At 33.8% G+C, this 24,533-nt stretch overlaps 1 protein-coding gene across 1 annotated transcript in view; it reads left to right on the top strand.

Annotated features, from left to right (window-relative positions):
- mRpL39 (mitochondrial ribosomal protein L39) overlaps positions 1-24,533 on the top strand; it is a 66,934-nt gene that overhangs the window by 22,939 nt on the left and 19,462 nt on the right. Inside the window, exons 5-7 of the mRNA XM_090376902.1 lie at positions 6,022-6,083; positions 12,901-13,013; positions 21,969-22,116. Of these exons, the coding sequence (XP_090233028.1) occupies positions 6,022-6,083; positions 12,901-13,013; positions 21,969-22,116 (323 nt within the window). The remainder of the gene's footprint in view (positions 1-6,021; positions 6,084-12,900; positions 13,014-21,968; positions 22,117-24,533) is intronic.

Genomic DNA, 24,533 nt, shown 5'->3' with positions numbered 1-24,533 from the left:
AACTCAGCTTCATAATGTGCTAACAATTCCGAGGAAGTTTTTTACTTAACACATTTTTGATCAATTTTCAGAATTGGGTTTATTACAACTGTGGCACCTACTTACAGCTGGCGCCTCCATGGGCAGGAGCAGCAGTGCGTAGTACACGCTTGATTAGGCCGGGGTTTGAGCCCGTAACCACCAAATACGGAGGATGCGGAAAGGTCAGGGAATGACCACCGCATATCCCCGGAGCAATATGGCCTTAGTTGCTAAAGCTCCTAAAAACCAAATAACAACAACAACCTACTTACAGCTGTAATAAACCCAATTCCTTTGTCAATGTTTTGCTGCTTTTAATATGACCTCTGGTCTGCACTGTTTTGGGGATTGATAATCACTGATCTGCCATAATTATATAATAGGCGCCTCCGTAGCCAGGTGGGAAGGAGCAGTAGTGCGTAGCACACGCTTCTTGATTAGACCGGGGTTCGAGCCCGTCACCACCAAATACGGAGAATGCGGAAAGGTCACGAAATGACCACCGCATATCCCGGAGCAATATGGCCTTAGTTGCTAATGCTCCTAAAAATCAAATAACAAACAAACAGCCATAATTATATCATGTATTGTACCAATGTTTTCTTGATAATTATATATTGTTGGTTTCCCACTTTAGTTAGAACTTTAGCAACTTGCATTTAGAACAGTAGTTACAATTAGGCAAGGGTTACATGATTTTCATCCATCAAAACAGCACACTAATCATAGAATGCATACAATTTTTACATGAAAAGCTAATCCTGCATTGCTTTAGTTTATTTTTTTAATACAAAAACAATCAGCACCCTGGGCTATATTGTGCTAGTGTATTATGTTTGTGCATATTGAACTGTATGTATTCATTTGCTGATTTCTATGAGCAAAAAGATTAAAATAAAGAAGGAAACAAAACAATTATGCAAACAAGTAGCAAAGAAAGCAAGTACTCCTGCTTTACAGTTGGTTCACTGTATGATCAAATCACACTACAATAGACTCTCCATAATAAAATACTGTTCACTATACGATATGTAGTAAGTGTCAGTCATTGTGATCACGTTTGCGAATTGAATTTTAAATCTATTAAACAGATATTCTAATAAGCCAAAATAGGAGGAATATTATCCATAGACTATAAAAGTAAAGATATAAAGCACAAATTTACTCTTTATTACCTTACCAATTAATAAAATTAAATACATGAAAATCGGAAGAATAATTCACAGATTAGCAAATAAAAATCAATTTAAGCTTACGTACATAGCTTAATTAATACTGTAGTATTTACATACTAACTAATTGATATTTCTGTTCACTGACAATTTTTTTTTTTTTTTTTTTTTTGTTGTAAAATTTAAAACAGTAAAAAAGATAAGCAATCAATAACACAGACCATGGCACACACAAATTGCAACTAACATGATATGCGCAAGTGAGATACAGAGTAACAAGTTTACGAAGCTTAAAAATAGGAATGAAGAGAAGATTCTGAAAATTTAGTTATGTTTTTTTATATATAATTGAAGATTTCGTGGAAGGGGAAACACGTTTCACCATAATAATGTAAAAACTCACAGAATTTCAGCTATCGTTGTTATTGCAAATGCATTAAGATCGAGTTTACTACCCAGTTATAATAGATTGCACTAACAGAAAAGCCCAATAAACCAGAAAGTGCAAATTGTTTTTATTGTTTTATGGTAGAGATCTCCAGAAATGTGCTTTATTTAGAAAAATAACACAAGGCCATTCAAAATTTATTCTTATAACCGAACATATGATAATGATGGAAGTGTAGTGCATTTTAATAATTTCAATTGATTTTTTGAAATTTGATTCTGTAAAGCAACTGATTCTACTAACCAGTTATCACGCTATCAGTGCCTACTTTACAATGGGCTTGCCGTTGTCTCTGACCGGACCACATGGTCCTTCCTCTCAGCCAAAAGCAGTGTTTGCAAACGTGTTGGCTGCATTTTAGTTTTTGCATCCTTTAGTCGAAGTGATTTTTTTGTGTTTTGCTTATTTGATATAAATTTACTATATTGAATTCATGTATGTACAACATTGTGTAAAAGAAAAAGAGTTAAATACCTTAGTTATATAGCAAAAATTTCAACTTCTGAGGTCTTGGAACAAATTACCAAAAAGCAATGTGTTATTAGATTCACGTTTCAATATTTTCATAATATGAGGGGATATCAAAATGTTTGTACCCTGACCTATATAAAACATCAGTAGGAAGATGCCATTTTTAATCTAAGTTGTCTACATATTCAATAGCTAACATGTGAAATTTCATTCCCGTAAGTGATCATACACCAGAAGTGGAGCCCAGAATCTGAGGAAGGATGCTATGGTTGACAAAGTGGAGTATCGAGCAGTGATCAAGTTCCTGCATTTTCAGAGCAAGAAAGCTCAGGAAATGTATGAAGAAATGAAAGCTGTGTGTGCGAAGAATTGTCCATCTTATGACACTGTAAAAAAATGGAAACAGGGGAGTTCCAGTACAATCTTACAAGTGTCTTTGATAAGCCAAGGGAAGGAAGGCCATCAACATCCACAGACAGTAAGATGATTGCAAAGGTTGAGCAGCTGGTGCTGAGTGACAGATGTGTGACAATTCATTTCATCGCAAATGCAGTAGAAATTAGTTGTGGGTCTGCCCACAGCATTTTACATGACCATTTGCACATGTCTAAGGTCTTCGCATGATGAGTTCCAAGATTGCTGACACCTTTGCAGAAGCAATGTCTAATGAAACGTTCCCGCCAATTGTTGGATTTGTGTAATACGGATGTTGAGAACCTTTTTGATCAGTTGGTGACAAATGACAAATACTGGGTGTACCAGTATGATCTGGAGACTAAAGACATGTCAAAGTAGTGGAAGCACATCTTCTCCCCACCTTCCAAAAAAGCAAGGACCACTCCTTCTGCAAAGAAGGTGATGTCCATGTTTTGGGACAGAAAAGGGGTTATCCTGACAGATTACCTACCTTGGTTTTTCCACACTTACCGGAGAATACTACAGAAATCTTTTGAAAAAGTTACGCAATGCTTTGAAGGCGAATAGGCATGGAATGTTAACTAAAGGTTAACATTCCACGCCTATTCGCCTTCAAAAATGTGAACCAGTGCATTGTCTTCTGTCAGACAATGCACTGGCTCACACAGCCATTGCCACCACCAACTTTGTTACCCAGTGCGGCTTCGAACTACTGCAGCATCCACCCTATTCTCCTGACCTAGCACTGTCAGACTTCTTGTTTCGAGAAATGAAGAAACCATTGCGTGGACACCGCTTTGATTTGTCTCAGGAAGTCATCAATGAAGTGGAATCGTGGTTTCAGGCAAAAAGTGTGGACTTCTATGATCAAGGCATTAAACAACTGATCCGTAGATTGGAGAAATTTGTTACTATACATAGAAAAGGATTAAAGTTCCTGTGAAGTTTCACATTTTCTAGGATTATTATATCTAGGTATGGGTATGAACATTTTGATACCCTCCTCATACAATGGTGTCTCTGGAACTGATTAATATTGTAAATTGGGGTCCACTCTATTAAATTACAAAAATCAAACTGCTTAACACTTCATCAGAATATCAGTGGTTAAAAGTATGTCATATAACATCATTGTTATGTATTAGTATTGGTAAACGATGCAAGGGAGCAATATAGCTAAGGTTATTAATACTGTGCAGCGAGTGAAAGATTAAAGGCAAAAAGCTGGGCATTTTCTGCATTTTGCAAAAAAAAAAAACTTGCATATATAACCCACAATCCTATTATCATACTTTTCCCACCACTAGAAGATACTTATCCTGACCTTTATATATTTTTATCCAGACTATCAATCTCAAGTACTCACTGAAGACAGTTTTGTTATTTTTTGGTTGCCAGTGCACTGATTGAATCTAAACTTTCTGAGGTCCAGTCTATTAGTTCCCCAATAATATGTATTTATGCCCTTATTTTATGTGTACCATTTCAACGTGAAAATTCTACCATGTAGGCACATTATGATCAAAGTAGTTGATACACTAAAAATTCCCCCCCCACACACCAAATAGTAATGGGTTGATTCAGAAATGATGCTTGAAGTTTACAAGGATGCATTGAAGTGCAAATGTTTATCCAGTCTCTAAGGTTGTCTGGTATTGCAAGCTTTTCCCAGCTGTTGTGTAAATTAGCAGTAAATGGTGAATTAGATTGAATTAAGTTTTTGGGAAAGTTCAACAGTTGTAGGATTTGCATGCTATCCTAAAAGTTTGTTGATATTTGTAGAAATAAAAACTTAATTTTCATGTAGAAAGCCATTTATTTAAAAGAATTAATAGCACGTGTGCTGCAATTTCCTCTGGTCAATGTTCCTCTTTTTTTATAATTATGGTCCTCAGTATGAACCCTATTGAAATTGTTTGAGTCATTCCATGAAGGTCTGTTCAGAAATGTTGCTTTTTAAATATCATAAAAAATCTTATTCATTATCATAAAGACTTTGGGATTATTTATGGCCAGCTTATTCTTCATCTTCTGGAAATGTAGACTCTATATGCACTTTTATATGTATCTAAATGTTGTTGGGTATGCAGGAATTTTTTCACATTTAATGCTATGTGCTACTGTTGTTTGGCCCATTGATGCACAATCTTATCTCAAGAAGTTACTTTGCTGTGTTTTGGGTGGAATGGATGCAGAGAACAGCATCCCATTAGTCAAGAACACAAAATATTGCTCTTACAACAAAATACTTGAGTTCTCCAAATTTTGGTGCTTGGAAACTAGGTACTCATGAGGGGGACTTGATTGAAATGTTTAAGGCAGGCTCTAAATGGATTGAATAAACTTAACAGTGATGGTATTCTAACTCTTTCTTGGACCACACACACACACACACACACACACACACACACACACACACACACACACACACACACACACACACACACACACACACAAAACAAGGGGGCATAAACTTAAGTTGAAAAAGGGTAGCTAAAGGATAGATTTATGAAAATTTACTTTCAGCCAAAAAATAATCGATTGTTGGAACAAATTACTATCAGGTGTTGTGGAAGTGGGTAATTTGAATAAATTTAAGGAAGAATTAGATGTATTATTAGAAGAGATGGACAAATCAGGTATTTTTTTTTTTTTTTTTTTTTTTTTTTGCCTGATGCTGTGCAAGCTTGCCTTCTTGCATAATTTGCCAGTATTAATAATAAATAATAGTAATATAGTGGGTGCATGCAAGAGCTGGGTTGCATCAATAACTTCAAAATCCATTGTGTTCTTGACACAGCTTTGAGCCAGTTTGCTTGGTTCAGTGCAATTATAGAAGTAACATTATGAAGTTAATATCAGATAGTATTAAAGACAGGAAATGTGAGTGTAAGCAGGAATTGAGTATGCGAGCAAGATTCATGGCTTAATGGCCATGACCACTAGCCAGTTTTTTTGAAGAAACATTGGCTTCTGGTCATGATCAGTAAGCTATGCTTTAAGTATGATTATTCTGAAATCATGACTGGCTTGAGGCATAGACAACATCAGTGAATGCATATGTGGCTGCATCATAGAGATGGTGTCATTTTTGCTCTTCAGTTATACTGCCAGTTTTTTGCGAGGCTCAAAGGACAACAATATCAGATCTTGTGGTTGCCAGCCTCTTTAGGAATTCAATTTTTTTGGATTCCAAAGAGGTTGGTGAAAAAATTCTGGAATGATATCAAATCTGGAGTTGTTTTTATTCCAGAATTTTTTAAAAAATTTCATTTAGGTACATTTTTCTATATTTCAATAAGAGTGTGGGAAATTACATAGTGTAGTAAAATAATCATTAATGAATTATTTAGTTCGGTACAAAATGCTCTTTGTTTTTACAAAAGTATTTTTTTATTGTGCTATATTTTTCTGCAGTGCAATAAAAATATTGCACTATGAAAGACTAATTTGGCAAAGCTACTAAAAAGCATCAATATTTATATCTTTCAGTAACAACAGGAAGTTTTGTGTATGATGTATTTTTAGGAATAAAAAATTGGATTCCCACAGAGGTTAGTAGACTTTTTTAAAAATAAATTTACATAGTATTTTAAAGCTGCATATTGTTACTGGTATTTTATGAATGAATAACTTTATACAGTAAAATTGGGATGTTAGAATGATGCTATTTTCTGTAAGCTGCACACTTGCTCACCATTGAGTAGTTGGCAGTATTTACTTTGCTCTCTTGCTGAATGCTTGGTTGATGAATAATTTTTATAGAAAGCATCATAATATATATATAATATAGAGTGGACCAGTTAATCAGAACGTCGTATAATGGGGATTTTAACTTCACAGATATTAACTGGAACTCGAGTTGGTCACTCACACTAACAAGACTTTTGTGGATTTACTGGATGATTGTTTTCTACAGCAGCATGTTTGAGAGGCAACCAGAGGGAGTAATACTCTTGATCCGATTATCAGCAAAGATTATACATGCATTAAGAATTTACAGATAAAGGAACCACTAGATGGCAGTGATCACAGTTTACTGATGTGGGATCTGCTTAAAGATATAACTACCATCAGGGGTAAAGGGAAGGATTTTTGCTTTCGTAATGGTGACTACAGTGGTCTCAGAAATTTTTTAAATTCTACACAGTGGGATCAACTGATGATGTTAAAAACAGTGAATTCTAAATGGGAAGCCTTTAAGGAATTAATCTTGGAAGCTACCAAGCTTTTCATGCCAACTAAGAAATACTGTTCAAGATTTAGACCTAAATGGATGTCAGATGAACTAATGAAGCTCGTGGCAGAGAAGAAAAATGCATGGGATGCATATAAATTATCAGGTGACAGAGAAGCCTATGGCAGATATAAGTTAGTTTGTAATCAATTCACAAAGGAGAAAGGCGCAATATGGCCAAAGTAGCCCTTGCGCCAGAAACTCCCATAACAACAACAACAAAGGAGATTAGGCAAGCGAAGACAGATTACGAAAAATCTTTGGCAAAGGATGCAAAGAAAACAGCAAAGACTACTTATATAAACTCTAGAAGGAAGGGGATGAATCAGTTTGGTCCCCTTGATATCAATGGTTTTACTGTTGATGATCCTGCTCAGATATCTGACAAATTGAGCGAGTATTTTGCATCTGCATTCACACACATGAGGAATTCTGTAGGGAAGTGGAGAACAGAAGCTTATTAAACTCTAACAGGGTGTTAAATGATTTTGTAATAACTGAGAGCAAAGTGGAGAGAAATTGCTGAAGTTAAATATAAGGAAGCACCTGGGTTGGAATGGATCTATCCAGTTATATTAAAGGAGGGGCCAAAGGAAGTAAGCAAGCAAGCCCTTAGCTATAATTATGAGAGCATTGTTGGACTCAGGGGGAGGTCTGGGGCCCTCCCTGAGTCCAACTATCAGACCTGTTAGTTTAACTTCTGTTCCGGGGAAAATAATGAAGTCGCTGGTTATAGAAGCATTGCAGGATCATCTAGACAAGACTGCAGTAATAATTCAGACAGATCATGAATTTGTTAAGGGGAAGTCTTGTCTGACCAATTTAATTAGATATTATGATGTGGTCACAAAGGAACTGGATGCAAAAAATAATTTTGATATTGTATACTTGGATTTCAGGAAAGCTTTTGATATTGTTGCACATGATTTTGTAATAACAGAGAGTAAAGTGGAGGAGAAATTGTTGAAGTTAAACATAAGAAAGGCACCTGGGGTAGATGGGATCTATCCAGTTATATTAAAGGAGGTGGCAAAGGAAGTAAGCAAACCCTTAGCCATAATTATGAGAGCATCCTTAGACTCGGAGAAGGTCCCCGTGGACTGGAGATAATTTGTTTGCTCTGTGTTGTCAGCCTTATTTCAAGTTTATGCCATGTGATCACAGCATAAAGGTATCTCTACAGTATTATTGGATGGTTATTTTCAAGTTACAGATGGTTCTTTAGATATAATAATCTATTTGAAAACACTTTGAGAATTACCGTATTTCAAATAGAAATATGTTTTCAGCAGTATGTTATTTAGATCATATGAGTGACTCCAGTTATAAGGAATTATCTTGTCATTCTCTTGCACTACTAATGAAATTGGCCAAGACTGCTTGTTATAGTCACGTAAGGTTATGAATTTTTCTGCCTTATGAGATTGAACATTTTTGGTATGGAGTGTTATGGTGTTTAGAGGATGGAATTATTAATAATAGCAATTTTATCAAAGGTAAAAACACATTGTGCTGCATTATAATAGCATAATATTAGACTTTAATTAATGTTATAACTGAACAAAACCAGACATTTTGGGAGATATATCCTCTTCTCTGGATAAAATTATCGAACATCTGTATTAAACATTAGGATAGAAATACTGTGTAAACCACACATAATTTGGAAGTACATGGATGGAGTCAATCAAGAAAACCATTTGGATGGAATCTGTCGGAAAAGGAACAATGTTATATTGAGATAACATTGTGGACACCAATGCAACGTCTCCTCTTGGCAGCCATCTGGGGTGGGAGAGGGCAGTGTGACATCAGAATGGTGTAGTGGCCTGCCAAGTTAGAGAATTGCTTACACCAACTGGGCCGGTAATTTGTGTGGCTGCAGATTTGTGCTGATTGTTCCTTAAAGTCCTTCCCTTGAATTCAGACTGATTGATGGGTTCCTGTAGGCTGCTCATCAACCCTTGTTGGCAGAGAGTTTTCCCTACATTGTAATTACTGCATTGTTGGTCCAGTCTGTAGACAATATCTTTCTGCTTTGGATAGGGGAGTGAGAATATCATGGTATATGTTTTGAATTTTTGTTGCTAGTGTACCATATCTTTACGTGTTCCCTGATTTTAAATAGCAGTTTTACTTCTGATTGGCTCCTAGTATGAACTGTTTGGGTTTAATTTCGCTTTTCAAATCTGCTTTTTTTTTTTTTTTTTTTAGAGTGTATACAATGAATAGTTCATCCTGTGTTTTTATGGTATCACTACTTTTAATATTATAAAAAGAGGATGGTATTTATAAGATAATCTTGTAACCAATACTTATGGTAGGTAACCTCCTACCATAAATATTGGTTACAAGAATATCTTATTTATCTACAAATAGCAATATATTTAACTTTTCATTCAGAAGACATGTCAGTTTTTGAAATATAAGTGGCTGCATGGTATCAATGATCCCAGAATTTCATCACTTATAGCATGGCAGTTTATAAATATTTTTTTTCAAAATTATAAATTAAATCACTGAAAAAATCACTTGGGTTAAGAAAAAAAAAATTTTTTTTTCTTAACCCAAGTGACCTTAATTTTGACCATAAACACAAAAGCTGTTTTGTGGTCTCAATATTATATCTGATGTTTAAAAATTATTTGGTAGGTTTTTCATTCAAAATAAAATAATTGATATAAAACTTCTCACAGATCATGTAAATTTGTAATTTTTTTTTTAAATGTAATCAAAATTTAAAAATTATTGTGTATTATAAAAGAAATTGTTTGATTTTTATTTTCGTTAATTAATAAGTGGTATTGTATTCTGTTATATTATATTTCATTATTAGTCACATGGCCATGCAGTGTTGCTGTGGTATTCTTTATTTTTTTATTACACACTTTTGTCAGTTATCTGCTGTGGTTCTGGATTCTCTGTTGAATCTTGTCATCAGGCCAAAAGAGGGAGGAAGTTACTAAATTAATGATTTTATATAAAATTACACTTAATTCCATATGTAGAAGCAAGCACTCACATAAAATTTTGAAGATATCATTGATTTGTTAATGTTGTTTGTACTTTTAATAATTAAAAGTGTAAAAATCAAAACTAAACCATACTGTACTTGATATGAATGTCTATATAAATATATCATGTCATATATACTAAATAAAAATATCACGTACAATATAAATAGACACATGTATGCTGAAGTTCAAATACAGAGAAAGAAATCTGCTCCTTCCAAAGTGATATTAACTAAAGTTAAGAAAGGTTATCTCAGTTTAAGGAGAGATTGGATAATTACTTGAAAGAAATGGATAAATAAAGTAAGGGAAGGTAACATTGGGTTACTTTATTTTATTTATTTTATTTTTTCTGTTAATGCTATATAAACTACTTTCCTTACTAATACTAAAGAGTGTACAGAAATAGAATGGTTGGAAAATGGAGAGATCTTACATTAAATAATAATGGTTATAAAATTTAAAATGAATTATTAAATTTCATCAGCACTTGAGGTTACCAGTTATCTGTTAATGGATGATTAAGCTGAGAAGTAATGAAGGAGAACTGGGTACAAGATTATCTTAGAAATTATTATCATAACAAGAAGACTATTGAGTTCTTGTTACTACAATGAAATAAGTGACAGCTATTGAGTTTGTGTGCCTCCAGTGAAATAAGTGTCAAGATGGAACAAACTCAGTAGTCTTCATACCACAATAACATTACTTCTTTGAGATAATCTCATAAACTTGTTTCCTCGTGCATTACTTGTAAAGTAATCTTGTAATAGCAGCTTGTACCGAGGTGCTATTTAATGTAAGAACTATCTTATCTTTTTTCCACCTGCACTATTCTTGTATGCTTTAAAAGAAGGAAATTTGCATATCGTAAGACTTTGTATTTGAGTTTTCATGAATTGCCCATTAATATTGTGCAGTTTGTAGGGAAGTCTGTAAATGTTGTCACATTAACTTTCACCTTCATTAGTTTCCTTAATTTCATTTTTAACATGATATATTTGTTTAATATATGATATACATTTTGGTTTATTCTTATTAAAAGTTCTCACACAGTGTCAGCAGAATTGATGATATCTTAAAAATTTTGTGTGAATGCTAATTCTAGCCTGATAACAGGCTTTCACAGAGAACTCAGAACATAGGTCCCCTTAATGCTTAGCAGTTGATTGTATTGGGAGTTGGGGGTAAGTATAATAGTAAACTAAATACGTTGTATTCCAATTTGTAGTTACAAATTTATGAATGCTGTTCAATAAAGAACGATCATAATTTTTCATGAACAACTAAGCTGCGCCACATAGCAACTGCACAGTTGATCACGCACATGGTGTGACCTTGGAAGTCAGTCAAGTTTGTGCCTATTCAGTTTTGCCTACATACAGTGGATGTGGCACATGAAGAACAATGTGCTGCTCTCAAATTTTGTTTCTGTCCCAAAAAAACATCAGCTGAAGCATAAGAAAGGTTTATGACGAATCTTACCGTTTCATATAGTCTAGTATAGTATCACAGGTGGTTTAGAATGTTTAAAGATGGACATGATTCAATCACAAAAATCAGTCTTGGAGCTCCAACCACTACTGTCACCACAGAAACCACAGATGTGTAACCTTGAGAGTAGATCATCATATAACAGTAAGGCAACTGGCAGAGATGTTGAGAATATCAGTAGGAAGCATGCATGGTATTCTCCATGACCATTTGCATATGACACATTTGTGTACATTGGATTCTAAGGCTACTTACACCTGAGCAACAAAGTTCACATGCAGGTTTATTAGGAGCTGCAACTGAAGTTGGCAAGGTTCTGCACAAGATGATAACAGCAGATGAAACATGGCTTCACCATTTTGACCCAGAGAGTAAGCAATAAAGTTCTTTTTGGAAGTCTACATAGTTGCCAAAGCTAAAAAAAGCAAAAGTTGTAGGAAAGGTTATGGTTATCTCTTCTTTTTTTTTTTTTTTTTCTAATGTTTGAGGAATGGTTTACCAGCACATTGTGCCACATCATACGACTGTTATGGCACCTTACTACAGAACTGTACTGCACACTTTGCAGGATCACATTCATTGCAAACAACCAGAATTGCATGCAGGTGGGTGGATAATGCATGATCATGACAGTGTGAGACCTCAAATATGTTCCTCATCTACTCTATAGCCCTGACCTTGCACCCTCCATTTTTTATTTATTTATTTTATTTTTATTTTTCAAAGTTAAAGAAGGAGCTGCAAGGAAAACATTTCCAGTCATCAGAAGTTGCAGAGACATTGGAGGTGATTCTGAAACACATGTCAAAAATGGCTTCCATCATGTGTTTGAAGAATGGCAGAAATGTTGGAGTAAATGCATTTCATTAAATTGGGACTACTTTGCAAAGGACCATCAAAATATGGATGATTAATAAAGCTATGTTGTGAAAAAAAAATTATGATCATTCTTTATTGAGCAGCCCTCATAGTTATATTAACTACGAGGTCTGCTCAATAAATGAAATGGAGTGGACAAGAGTAGAGTGATTCTGTTGCATACTGACATATTACATTCATTCAATGGCAGTATGTAGCATCATGTAGCATCATGTTTGCTAGCAGTATGTAGCATTGCTACATACTGCTAGCAAACATGAGACTTAAATAGCAGTGAGGAGTGACCATATCTCTTATTAGTATGGGTTTTGTTTTTCTAGTTTTTTAGTAGATCTATATAAAGTTCTATTTCATTTTCTTTCCCCTGTACACATAAAAAAGTGCCTGCATAAATGCAGATAATGTAGTTGAGTGATCAGGCATGAGGGTGTAGAAGCACGCGTGTGTGCGTGCGCGCACATACACACACTTGAGTGGACTGTGGCTCAAGCTCTCGTGACTGATAAACACAGTTAATGATTTTATTCATTGTTAAAAATAGTTAATATAAACTCCTTTGACCTGCTGGTCATGCCGGAGTATAAACGAGAACATATATATATATATATATATATGCATGGAAATTTAATAATTATTATACCATATTCATAGATATACATATGGCATAATCATTATTAAATTTTCCAAATATATAAAATTTTTCAGGGATGTATGTTTTTTTTTTTTTTCCCCTCCATTCCCACCTAGGAAGAGCTTAGAATTTTTTCTGTAATGATGTGGAAATTGGCATCAAATGACAGTCGATTTGAGAGGTTACAGGTTGAGGCATCAGTTGCTCGTAAAATATTTGAAGATAATAGGTAAAATTTTAATTTTTCTCTGCTTCATTTTTTATAACCATAATATATGGGGCACTCGCATCTCATTTCCTTAAAGGTAACTTGTAATGAATTGGGATATTTTGAGGTGAGTTTGTTGCCTGTGACATAGTATCTCTGACAATTTTATTAATGTGCATTTTTTATTAATTGTAAATTTACAATTAATTTACCATTTTCTGTTTCTGATTTACTGTAAATTTACCTATTTTACAAATTAGTATCAGTGCCCACAATTTATGAATGGCAGTGACATAAATATTTTTGGAGACTGGTAAGGAGTATTCTGCAGTAGGGACAGGCTGTCCAAGTAAACCAGTGTGAGAGAGAGATGAACATGTGCTCAAGGTGTTTGTTTATATTCAGAGGCAAATGAGGTTATATGGTGCTTGTGGGCAATGCAATATATTTGCCTCCTCCCCATGTAAATTTTCTAAATACAAAAGTAAAATAATAATAATTATTACTGTTTTGTTCACAAAAGAACACTACAAACATAAAACAGTGTTATATGAAAGATTAAAAAAAAATTAATGTATTCATTTTTTCTAAAGAAATTTTGTAAAGATAAAGATTAATTCTATAAATAAAAGATTGTTATAATCTAAAGATTATAATTTTCCTAGCTAGCCTTTAATGTCGCAAATTGATCAGTAATGTCACTAAAATCAGTATTCTTTACCTGTTTTTTCCCTTAAACTTAGTAGGACGAGATCACTAAATTTATTTTGTTCCACTGATATTCTCAGGTAGGAGAAAATTAACTTTGACTGACAGTGTTCCCATAGATCGGCATATGTTGGTAAATGCTCCCAATCCCCCCCCCAATTTATATTTTTTGTGAATCTATTTATATAGTTGAGAGAGAAAGAGAGATGCAGTCATTTTTCATAGTGATCTGAATAGACTTAATGGGACTGTACACAAATCATTTACATATTTAATATTAAGAAATTGCACTTGATTATGACTCCTGTGGGATATTACCCTTTATAGTAAAATTTTGTTGTGTTCATGAAGTGTGGACCTTAATAGTTTTTTTCCAGTCCTGAGCCTTTATTGAATTTTGCATTTGATTGGTCTCTATAAAACAATGCTGCTTCTTCTTGTGGAGACACCATTTGTCACTGTAGAACCCATAAAAAAGAAGGAAAAACAAAACATTGAAAAAGATGTTTTAAATGCACATTGCTGTACCACATTTAAATTCCTTTTTTATTTAGGTTTGAATTTGCAAATATGTTATATAATAATCTTACTATATCAGATATATTAATGGGATATTTAATAATAATAACAACAGTCTTTATTAGTAAATAAAATATTCATTTATATGAACATAATAAACCCCTATATAAAGTAACCCAAGGTCCTCCAAATGCAGATTGTAAAGGGCTGCCTGGAAAATATGATACTAGGGTGATTCACACCAGGAATTTTACAATCATTTATTAATCATAATCTGTATACAATTTTGAGCCATCCATATTAAAGTTAAATAATTCGATAAGCTGAATAGACTTTAAAATAGAATTTGTTAAATTTAGGTAAATATTAAAACATGAAAAATAGTTAAAATTAATTTTTGTTTCACCAAAATTTTATGATCTACTACTTAATTCAAAAAATTCTTTCCAAATTCAGAGACACAGTAGATGACCAAATGCAGACAGTGTTTGCTTAATTACATATGATTAATATGTATATACATTTTACAATTATCAGTTTACGATTTTACAGTTTAGTCTATATGTGGATATTTACTGTCTGCCAATACATCATTCACTATATGCAGAAGGTAGTGATTGAGTAGTATCATTGTTGATACGTGATCATTATTCATCCAATACATCTTATACTCAGTGGGTGTACAGGTCCTTATGAGGCACAAATGAGTCCGACTATCAGTCTTCTATTCATATTTTCCTCCATACTGTACTATTTCCTTTTAAGTTTTTGTCTTAGGCAGAGTAAGTCCTCTTCCCTCTAATGCAGGCATGCTACTAGGTGACATGTGGAAAAATTTTCTATGGAATGCCGGCCATATGATACTTTCTAAATTTTCTGTGTGTTACATTTCAGATACCTCTGTCACAGCTTGTACATGTGAAGATTTTTATAGTTGTAATGAACAAAAATGGCCCTCGTAAGCAAAAAGGTTGCCAATCTCAGTTGTAATGCCTGCTTGATACCATTCATCCATATTCCTCATGGTTTACCTGTACAATTATTACCATTAATTTTTTCTTCAAATATATGTTTAGCTAATCATCCGTCTCCCATCCTTTTTATGTGCCTATACCATCTTAAATTTGCTTCTCTTACCTTTGATTGTTTGTTACCATATTTATTTTCTTATTTTCTAATTTGTAATGTGACCTTGCCATTTACTTTTGCTACTTTTATTAAATGTTACTTTTATTTTAGTTTTGTTACTTTTATTAATGTATTATGTTACTTTTAATTTATTATGTTAATTTTATTTAATTTTCTTAAAACCTCTGAAAATTCTAGTTTTTATCATTTGCTTTGTTTCTTACCAAGCTCTCAGAGGTTATAAATCCTTTTATTATAAGTTAATATGGCTTAAAAACTGTGTATAAATAATTAACTAGTTTTGTCTTTTGGCTGATTTCTCTTTTTCTTCAAATGAAATTGTATAGCTGATTACCTACAATTTCTTTTTTACTAATTCTGTTTTTTATTTCCATATTTAATCTTCTATCTTAATACCTTCAGCAGTGTACAATATATGTAAATGTATATTTTTCACATAAGGGCTCTGTATATTTACATTTACATTTTTCAGTTATTACAGACGCATTTCAGATAATGCTTCTAGTATGTGCTGCATTCCCTTATTTGTGTTTCCAATTAATATTAGACAGTTTTAATGGACATCACATGAAAATAACTTTAAAAATTAGAGATTGTAGCTTTTTGCCATTGTTGCTCAATTTGGGTATAAAAAATTGAATTAAGTGAGAAATAAATACATATTACTGCATCAAAAAAAATAAAATAATAAAATAAAATGACTATTAGTTGTGTTGTCTTTTTTTTTATGATTTATTTTCTCATTTAAAAAAATCTTATTTGATTTTTGACAATAATTTTAATATAATTTTTGGAAATTAAGTAAAAATAAGAATAAATTAATATTTAAAAACACCATTTATAACAGAAATTTTCATTTTTTATAATTTTAAAAATTCCACAGAAAAATTTACTTCATAAAGTCAGCCAGTAGTGGAAAACTTGTTATTTTGAGCCCATGCATGTTTGAAAATTCACTGTTTTAAACACTTTCTTGACACTTAAAATTACTATGTAATTTGTTCCATTTTCTGGTTATTTATTTACTCTACACCTATAACTTTTGTTTTTATGTAACTAATTTTTATGCCAAATTGAAGTCATTGAATAAATTATACCTAATTTATTCAATGACTTTCTCAACATATATCCAATTTATTCAGAGATTCAAGATCTTGCAAGTTTATATTTAACTGCACATTATCGGTCATATATAATAACAATCCAAGTTTTACATTTTCCACACGGAAACTTTGTCAGTAATGTGTGTTCTTTTATTAAACTGTCTAAGAACATCATAAGAAATGGTGATAAGGTGCAGTCCTGCCTCGCTATAAGTTTAAATCATTTCTCAGTGCTTTCTTTGACCCTCAATTCAGATTACCATTTTTTATACCAACTTTTTATTCTCCCACTAAAAGAGTTGTCATTGATGTCATTCTAAAATTTGAAATAGCAGGGGTCTAGGTACTTTGTCACATGCCTTTGATCCTAATTACTGGTTCTTGTTTTGTTCTTATGACTGTTCTATAAGTTTTCATTACACAAATACAGGAGGTGGGCAAAATAATGGAAATGCCTGTGATAAGAGTAGTTACAAGTATGTACTAATATGCTGTTGGGCCACCCTTTGCTTTTAAAGCAGCTTGTATGCTTCATGGAGTAAATTCAGTAAATCTTTAACTGTCTTCAGAGGAATATTAGCCCATTCTTTATGGAGGAACATTTCAAGCTCCTTTAGTGAGGAAGTGCATTTCCTCCTTTGTGGAGGAAATCTGCTTCTTGCTTTCTTCTCTAAATATGCCCACAGTGGTTCAGTAACATTTAAGTCATAGTGATGCAGGCAATGGGAGATGCTTAGCCTCATTTTTGTGCTGCTAAAACTGAGACTGAACACATCTGGCAGTGTATATTGGAGCATTATCACCTTGAAACTTGGCACTGTTTGTGGGAAACTGTGCTTGCACCATAGGATGAACCTGGTCATTCAAAATATCAAGGTAATTCATCCATTCAAGTTCAGGGCGGTGATAAGATCTAAAGAATATGAATATATTGCTGGCCAAAACATTGTTGATCCTCCATGTTTAATAATTGGCACGAGAGTCAGAATGATATATGCTTCCTTTGGCATTCGCCAAACATGAATCTCTGATGTTGGAAAAAAGTGTGAATGATGATTCTTCTGAAAATATGTTTCTAGCCAATTTTCAAGTTTTTGTGCTGCTTACACCGGTGCATCTTCTTTCTAGCATTACCATCAGTAATAAGTGGCTTGGAAACAAAAATTGGAAAAAGCAGGTCTGCCATAAGTTTCAACTTTATGAAGTTTTTGCCAAACTGTTTTGCTAGAAACTGGATTACTGAGACTTATAGTTCTACAGTTATTTTGGAGACGGTACTTTTATGTTTTCAGGCTACACTCTATTTCATTATCCAGCAGTCTCTTTCAGTCAGCTTCAATTTACTGCCACAATTCGTCCTATCAGATTTTGTTTTCCATACTTGGTGAATGCAACATCACTTTCGATGCAACTGTTCTGGATACATTTTAAAAACTAGCAGTTTTAGTTGCTCATGCCTCTGTTAAGCACATTTGACCTGTTTGGAATTCAGACAGGTTGGTCATTCTCCTCACATACCTTTTTATGTCACCTCTAAATAAACATCAGCTTTTACCATCTTTTCTTCACAGTACTACCAGCAAGTACCAGAAAAAAAAAAAAAGGAAAAAAAAAGTCACTGCATGTTCATAAATATGTTATACAGCCATTACAAAAACTACTACTTTCATATCAGGTGTTTTCATTATTTTGTCCACCCACTTTATTTGATAATGAAAAATTATAGAATTGGTATACCCTGCTACAGTTAATGCTTTTCTTCAATCTTCAGGAATTTGTCCTTTCAAAAATGACCTCATTAATGTGATGTAGCTGCTATGAGACTATTCTGCCTTCAACTTTCAGCACTTCAGGTTTGATTTTATCTACACATACTGTATTTCCATACTTGATATTTACCATTACCTTTCCAACCTTAATAATAAAGACTATGCAAAATTTTCTCTCATTTCAATCTTTCCCTCTTTAGTGTGATAGCTTAATTTTTTTTGTTTAGTAATTTATCAAAGTACTCATATTTACTCTATACTTCAAAAATATCCTTCTCTTCCTTTTAATTCTGCCCTTATGATTTTTGATTACTGTAGTTTTCTCCCTGTTCTTGAGATTTTTAACTAAAGACCAAAATATTTTTCTACTTTCCTGACACTTGTTTTCCATATCTTTCATGAAATCTTCCCAAGGTGGTTACTCATATATCTTAGACTTCTAGCACTTTTCTTTTTCTTTTCTTTAGTTGCCTTTGTAACTTTTTAGATTCACCGTGATTTTTCTTGAATCAGATTTCTGATATCATGGGCCCAGCAGGAAATCAAAATTAAAAGATTCTGGGAACGAGTACAGTGCACTGTAACGATCCTATAACTTTTTTCACTTCAGTTAGTCTTTGCTATCTGTGCTGTTTGGATCTCATATTTTCGTAGTTAATTTTTGTTTTTTTAAATTACGTAAACTTGAAATGATAGGCTTGAACAAGCGTAAACAGAATGTGTTAACTATTGAAACAAAACTAAAAACGTTGGAACGTATTGATAATGGAGAACCTGTAAAATGAATATGTAACAAACTGGGTGTCGGAAAAAGTATGGTGAATGATTGGAGGAGAAACCGGAAATCCCTTCAAGACTTTAGTATGCAAATAGAATCAGAAAAAGTGCTCTTGGACAGGTGAAGAAATGAAATGAAGTTGTTGACGATACATTATGGATATGGTTCATGCAAGAACAACAAATAGGAACACCTCTTAGTGGGCCCGTTTTGAAGGAAAAGGCAGTACACTTGCACAAGAATGGCAGAGAAGAATTCTTAGCCAGCGCAGGATGGCTTTCACGATGGAAAAAGCCACAGAATTAATTATCTAGGTGTTTGCGGCGAGAAATTGTCAGCAGATCAAAATGCTGCAAGCAAATTTTCCCAAAAATTTTTAGACGTTATACAGAAGGAAAATCTTACTCCTGAACAAGTCTACAATTTGAATGAAACAAGCATAAATTTTAAGCTTCTTCTGACAAAAACGCTGGCAGCACCACAAGAAACATTCACTACTGATTTCAAAATGATTTCAAAATGAATAAATGGAGAATCACTGTGGCTCTTTGTACAAATGTTGCTGGGAGTCACAAACTGCCCCTTTTTGTTGTAGGAAAGTCAGCCAAACCAAGAGCATTTAAAAATGTAAATTTCAATGCTCTTCCAGTTTACTACAAAGCCCAGAGGTTGGCTTGGAGGGATTCTTTTCTTTTTGAAGAATGGTTTTCAACTGAATTTGTTCTAAAAGTTAAGGCACATTTGATGTGTTTTAAATTACCGCTCAAGGTTGTTCTTGTCCTTGACAAAGCATCCCATCGACCTATCTTCTGATGACATCAAGGTGGTGTTTTTACCACCTGGTGTTACATCTTTGGTGCAACCCATGGAACAAGGTGTAATAGTTAGTATGAAAGAGTGTTACAGGAGAAAACTTCTTTCAGAAATTCTTGAGAAGACTGCTAATGAAGAAACGGAACTCACTGAGGACCTTAAGAAAATTAATATCAAGGATGTGATTTACATGTTGGCATCTGCTTTTGAGGAAATGTCATCATCAACGTTTGTGAGGTCATGGAGTAAACTATGGCCTGATATTGAAAAATTAACTGCAAACTGCGATCTGGACAAAGAGCCATGCACTGAGGATCTGACAGACCATGACAACATTGCTCTGCTTAACAATTTAAAACAAATTATCACAGTTCAAAGTTTTCCATGGAAGAATGACATCGATAAATGGCTTGTAGGTGATAACGTTCTAAAGAATGAAATGTTAACAGACAATGAAATTAACAAAGCAGTTAGTCAAGGAGAAATGGCAGAAGATGAAGAACCAGAGAACCAAGAAGCTACGGGTGGAAATAAAAATAAGAAAAGAATAAGTAATTTGGTAGGAAAGAAAGCGCTTGAAACTGCGATAAATATATCGAACAGCAAGATAATTCATCTGCCATTGATATTATTCTTATGAAAAAGTGACGTGATTTTGCTTCAAAAGACGAATTTAAATCAAAAAGACAAATGAATATTACCGATTTTTTTTATCTGAGTAAATGTTTAATAAACATTTATACACTTTTAAACTTATATTTTATATTTATACATTTATAAACATTTGTACACTGCATACATTATATATATTTTTTTATTTAATTTACAACCTATAAATGGTATTTTGCATGTGTTTTTGAATTAACTAGTCATTAATTTATCTGGTCTTAGGTCCGGTCCCATAGGGGCCGGTTAATCGGGAGTCTACTATAGTGTAGTGATGTGCGAATTTCATTTTTTAATTTCTGAAAACACAGGGATGTAATAAAAAAAATGACATTCTTAATTAGCATATTACAAATTATAAAGAAACAGCAAGAAATTAAGATAAACCAAACATTTTTAAACATTTGTTGCCCAGTGAATATATCAATTAAAATATATCAATTACTGTTACATTGGAAAATGTAATAGTAATTGATATATTTTTTATTAATTAGGTTATTCATTCATGATAAATTTAATTAATACATTGGTAATATTACTAATATTTCTCTATAACTCATGAATTAGGTCAGTACTTGTATCCTATGAACATATAAAATTTGTTCTGAGTGTTTATATCAATGATAAATTGTAGCAAATTATAATTCTGTATATTATATTGTACATTAAAAATACTCTAAATATAATTATAATAATCCCATTACACTAGCCAACAAAAAATATTTTTTTGTTGAAATATGCGATTTTGGAAGAAATAAACGTGCTGATTACAAAAATTACCATAAGTACCAACGTTTAATGGCAAATAAAGGTATATATACGTATAATTCAAGTTTGTAATACAAGTGTAAAAAAAAATATTATACGTTCTGTTATATGTTTGGAGGAGAGATTTACAACCCTGAGAACTTGTCGTGATCATTTAATACATGGAAAACCTTGGCACAGTGTACAAAAAACGCTGTGTGCTCTCTTCAAATTGTTGCATTGGAATTTGAACCTAAGAACCATAGGTAGAAGTCTGATTATGTTTATCCCAAGAAAACACAGGGATGCAATAAAAAGGCCACAATCAACTGCTAAAATTTAGAGAATTAGCTTATATTTTAAAATAATTCAGTATGTCATATATTATGTGAAATTGGCATATTTTGGTAAAATGTAACTACCTCAATATTTAATAACTGTGATGTGATGTGAAACTATCATGGTGATTTTCGAAATTTATGCGTAAAAATTGGTTAAAAACAGCATTTAAGTTCTTGGAGGTAAAAATTGTGTTGGCTAGTGTTATCAGCTGTTAAGTTTGTTATAGATTATGCTAGTACTCCATAATACCATGCTTGTTTTGTCTCGAGTGAATGTTTCGTAATATTAAAATCATATAATGTTAAAAATGCATTTTTATGTGAAATCTATGTGTGTAATTTATAATGAATTAACTTTAATTAAAATCTTTTTTTGATTTCAGATTCAAATTTCAACAGGTTTCTCAGATTGCATCACAAAGTCATGATCAGAATACTGTAACCCTGTACCGTCTAAAGGATCATGTAGATATTAGTTCTGGCCCTTTGATTGGGAGTTCAAAATTTCTTGGAAGGACAGAGATTACAGCAGTGAGTTTATTTTTACCCCCCCCTCCTACACACAATTCTTTATTCACAAAACAAGAAAAAAAAAAGAAAATGTACAAGACAATTCCCATTACAGACAACCAGAGGAATCAATAATCTAACTGTGACTATGACATAAAATTAAAAAGACAGATAAAGACATACACGTATTCAGTTACAACTGAGAATAGTAGTTTACAACAGTATTGAATGTAAAACTCTCACTAAGGAATCAAGATTAATTGTCTCGACAGTTACAAGAATGTTTCAGATACCTGAAAAGGGATCTGAGCTTGCTAACTCTGTAGGTAGAGTCCCTGGACCACAAGTCAGAATCAGTATTGGATTTATTGAGTGCCTCGATGATACTGTTGGGAAAGTGCTACTTGAAAGATGAGAGCTTCTGCAGGTTTGACCAGAACACTGGATGACTTCTGAGAGCTCTGCTTGGGATCTTCCAGCTCATGATCCCTAAGATGTTGGAAAAATCAAGAACTTTGGAGTAGAGATCAAGTCCTATTGTGATTTTCCACCCATATGCCAAGTGCCAGACAGGAGTATAGAGGAGGTTGATGCAGAGCTGTAATTTGAAATTGGTATAAGTCAGGTGAGCCCAATTGTTGGCCCACTTTAGAACCTAGAATTCTAAGCCCCAAACACTCTTCATGCTAGATTTGCAAGTGGCAGACCAGGTATTCCACAGAATACACTGAGAGGACAGATCTGAAAAAATAAGAGGATGAATTTTCTGGCGGTCTTTTTATTGTGCTCCAGAAAGTCCACAATGCTTTTGAGAGTAGTTGCTAGATCTGTTCTTTGTAGGTCAGATTTTCATCCATTACCATACCTAAGAATTTGGCTGAATGAGCAGGGATAAGAATGTGCCCTGAAATAAAGGGCCATAGAGAGGACGCTGGATTGAGATCTACTTGTGTTTTAGGAGAGAAAAAAGACATACAGTGGCATACAAAAAAACTGCATCACCTTAAAAAAAGTAACATTTGTAGTGAAATGTATAAGATATTGTTTGATTAGTCATTTTGTTTGTCGCAAAGGTATTGTGTCAGATAACGCTTCTGTTGCATCAGACAGTAATTGCAAGGTATTGCATTAGCCTTTCTATAAATACTGCGTTGGAAGGGTTGCAAAACAGGATGCTCATTAGTATCCTGTTTTGCGGAGGTGTAAGCATGGCTCCATACATTCAGTTGACACCAAGGAAAAAAAAGTGTAGCTGTTGCTCTGTCCCAGAAAGAGCTTTTTACGTGTGCTATTGCTGATGAAATGGGCTGCCACCAGTCAACAGTATCCCAGGCGCTGAAATTAAAGCATGAATTTGGTGATGTAAAGAGAAGACCTGGATTAGGCCGTAAAAGAGTGACTATGCCATCCCAAGATCGATATTTGAAATGGCTGTGCCTTCGTAATTGCCATGCTAGTACTCCTGATCTAAAACTGGACTTTGAGTTGGCCCCTGGTGTTGAAACAAGTGCACAAACTATCCAAAGGTGGCTTTCAGAATGTGATCTGTATACCTATAAGCCCAAGAAGAAGCCTTTGTTGGCCCAACAAATGAGGAAGAAGCGACTTGCTTGGGCTAAAACGCATGTTTCATGGACAAAAGAGCAATGGGACACCATCTTTTCTGAGGAGTCGAAATTCAACCTGCATGGCTCGGATGGGAAGCGTTATGTCAGACGACGAAAATCGGAGGCATACCATCCTGACTGCATAACACTGACTGTACAGTTCCCCGGTGGTTAGATGGTCTGGGGATGCATAACAAGCAAAGGGGTGGGATGAATTAAGTTTATTAACGGAATGGTGAATGCAGAAACCTACACTGCTATCATGGAGGAGTGCCTGAAACCCATTATTAGGGATCACCACATAGATGTCCAAAACTGCATTTTTCAACAGGACTCAGCATCTTGCCACACAGCAAAATTAGTAAGTTTTATGCTATTTAGATTCAATGATGAGTTTGTCTTCTTGTCTCACAAGGCTTAACACATACTTACACCAATGTTTTCTGTCATTTTTCTCCCTTAAGGTGCAGTCATACCTCAAATGCTGGCATTACAGTGTTGGACTGGCCCGGAAACAGTGCAGATTTGAACCCTATTGAAAATTGCTGGTACATAATGTCGTACAAAATTGCTCAGAAGAAGCCAACAAGTAAGATTCAGCTGCAGGAAAGCAGTGTAAGTGTGGTACCACGAAATTGGGCAATCGTATATTCAGAAGTTGATTAACTCTATGCCAGATCGTTACAAGGCTGTAATTGCAGCTTGAGGAGGGACTTATTTTGCTGATTTACAGTACATAATACTATTACATTAACTTGTCATTTCAGTATGTACACGTAAATGCAATAAAATGTATGTTTGGTTGTCATGATTGCCATTTGTATGATTTCT

Source organism: Mastigoproctus giganteus, chromosome 7, assembly GCF_048544385.1.
Source record: "Mastigoproctus giganteus isolate SK-2022 chromosome 7, ASM4854438v1, whole genome shotgun sequence".
NCBI lineage: Eukaryota > Metazoa > Arthropoda > Arachnida > Uropygi > Thelyphonidae > Mastigoproctus > Mastigoproctus giganteus.
This window is presented reverse-complemented; position numbering and strand designations above follow the sequence as displayed.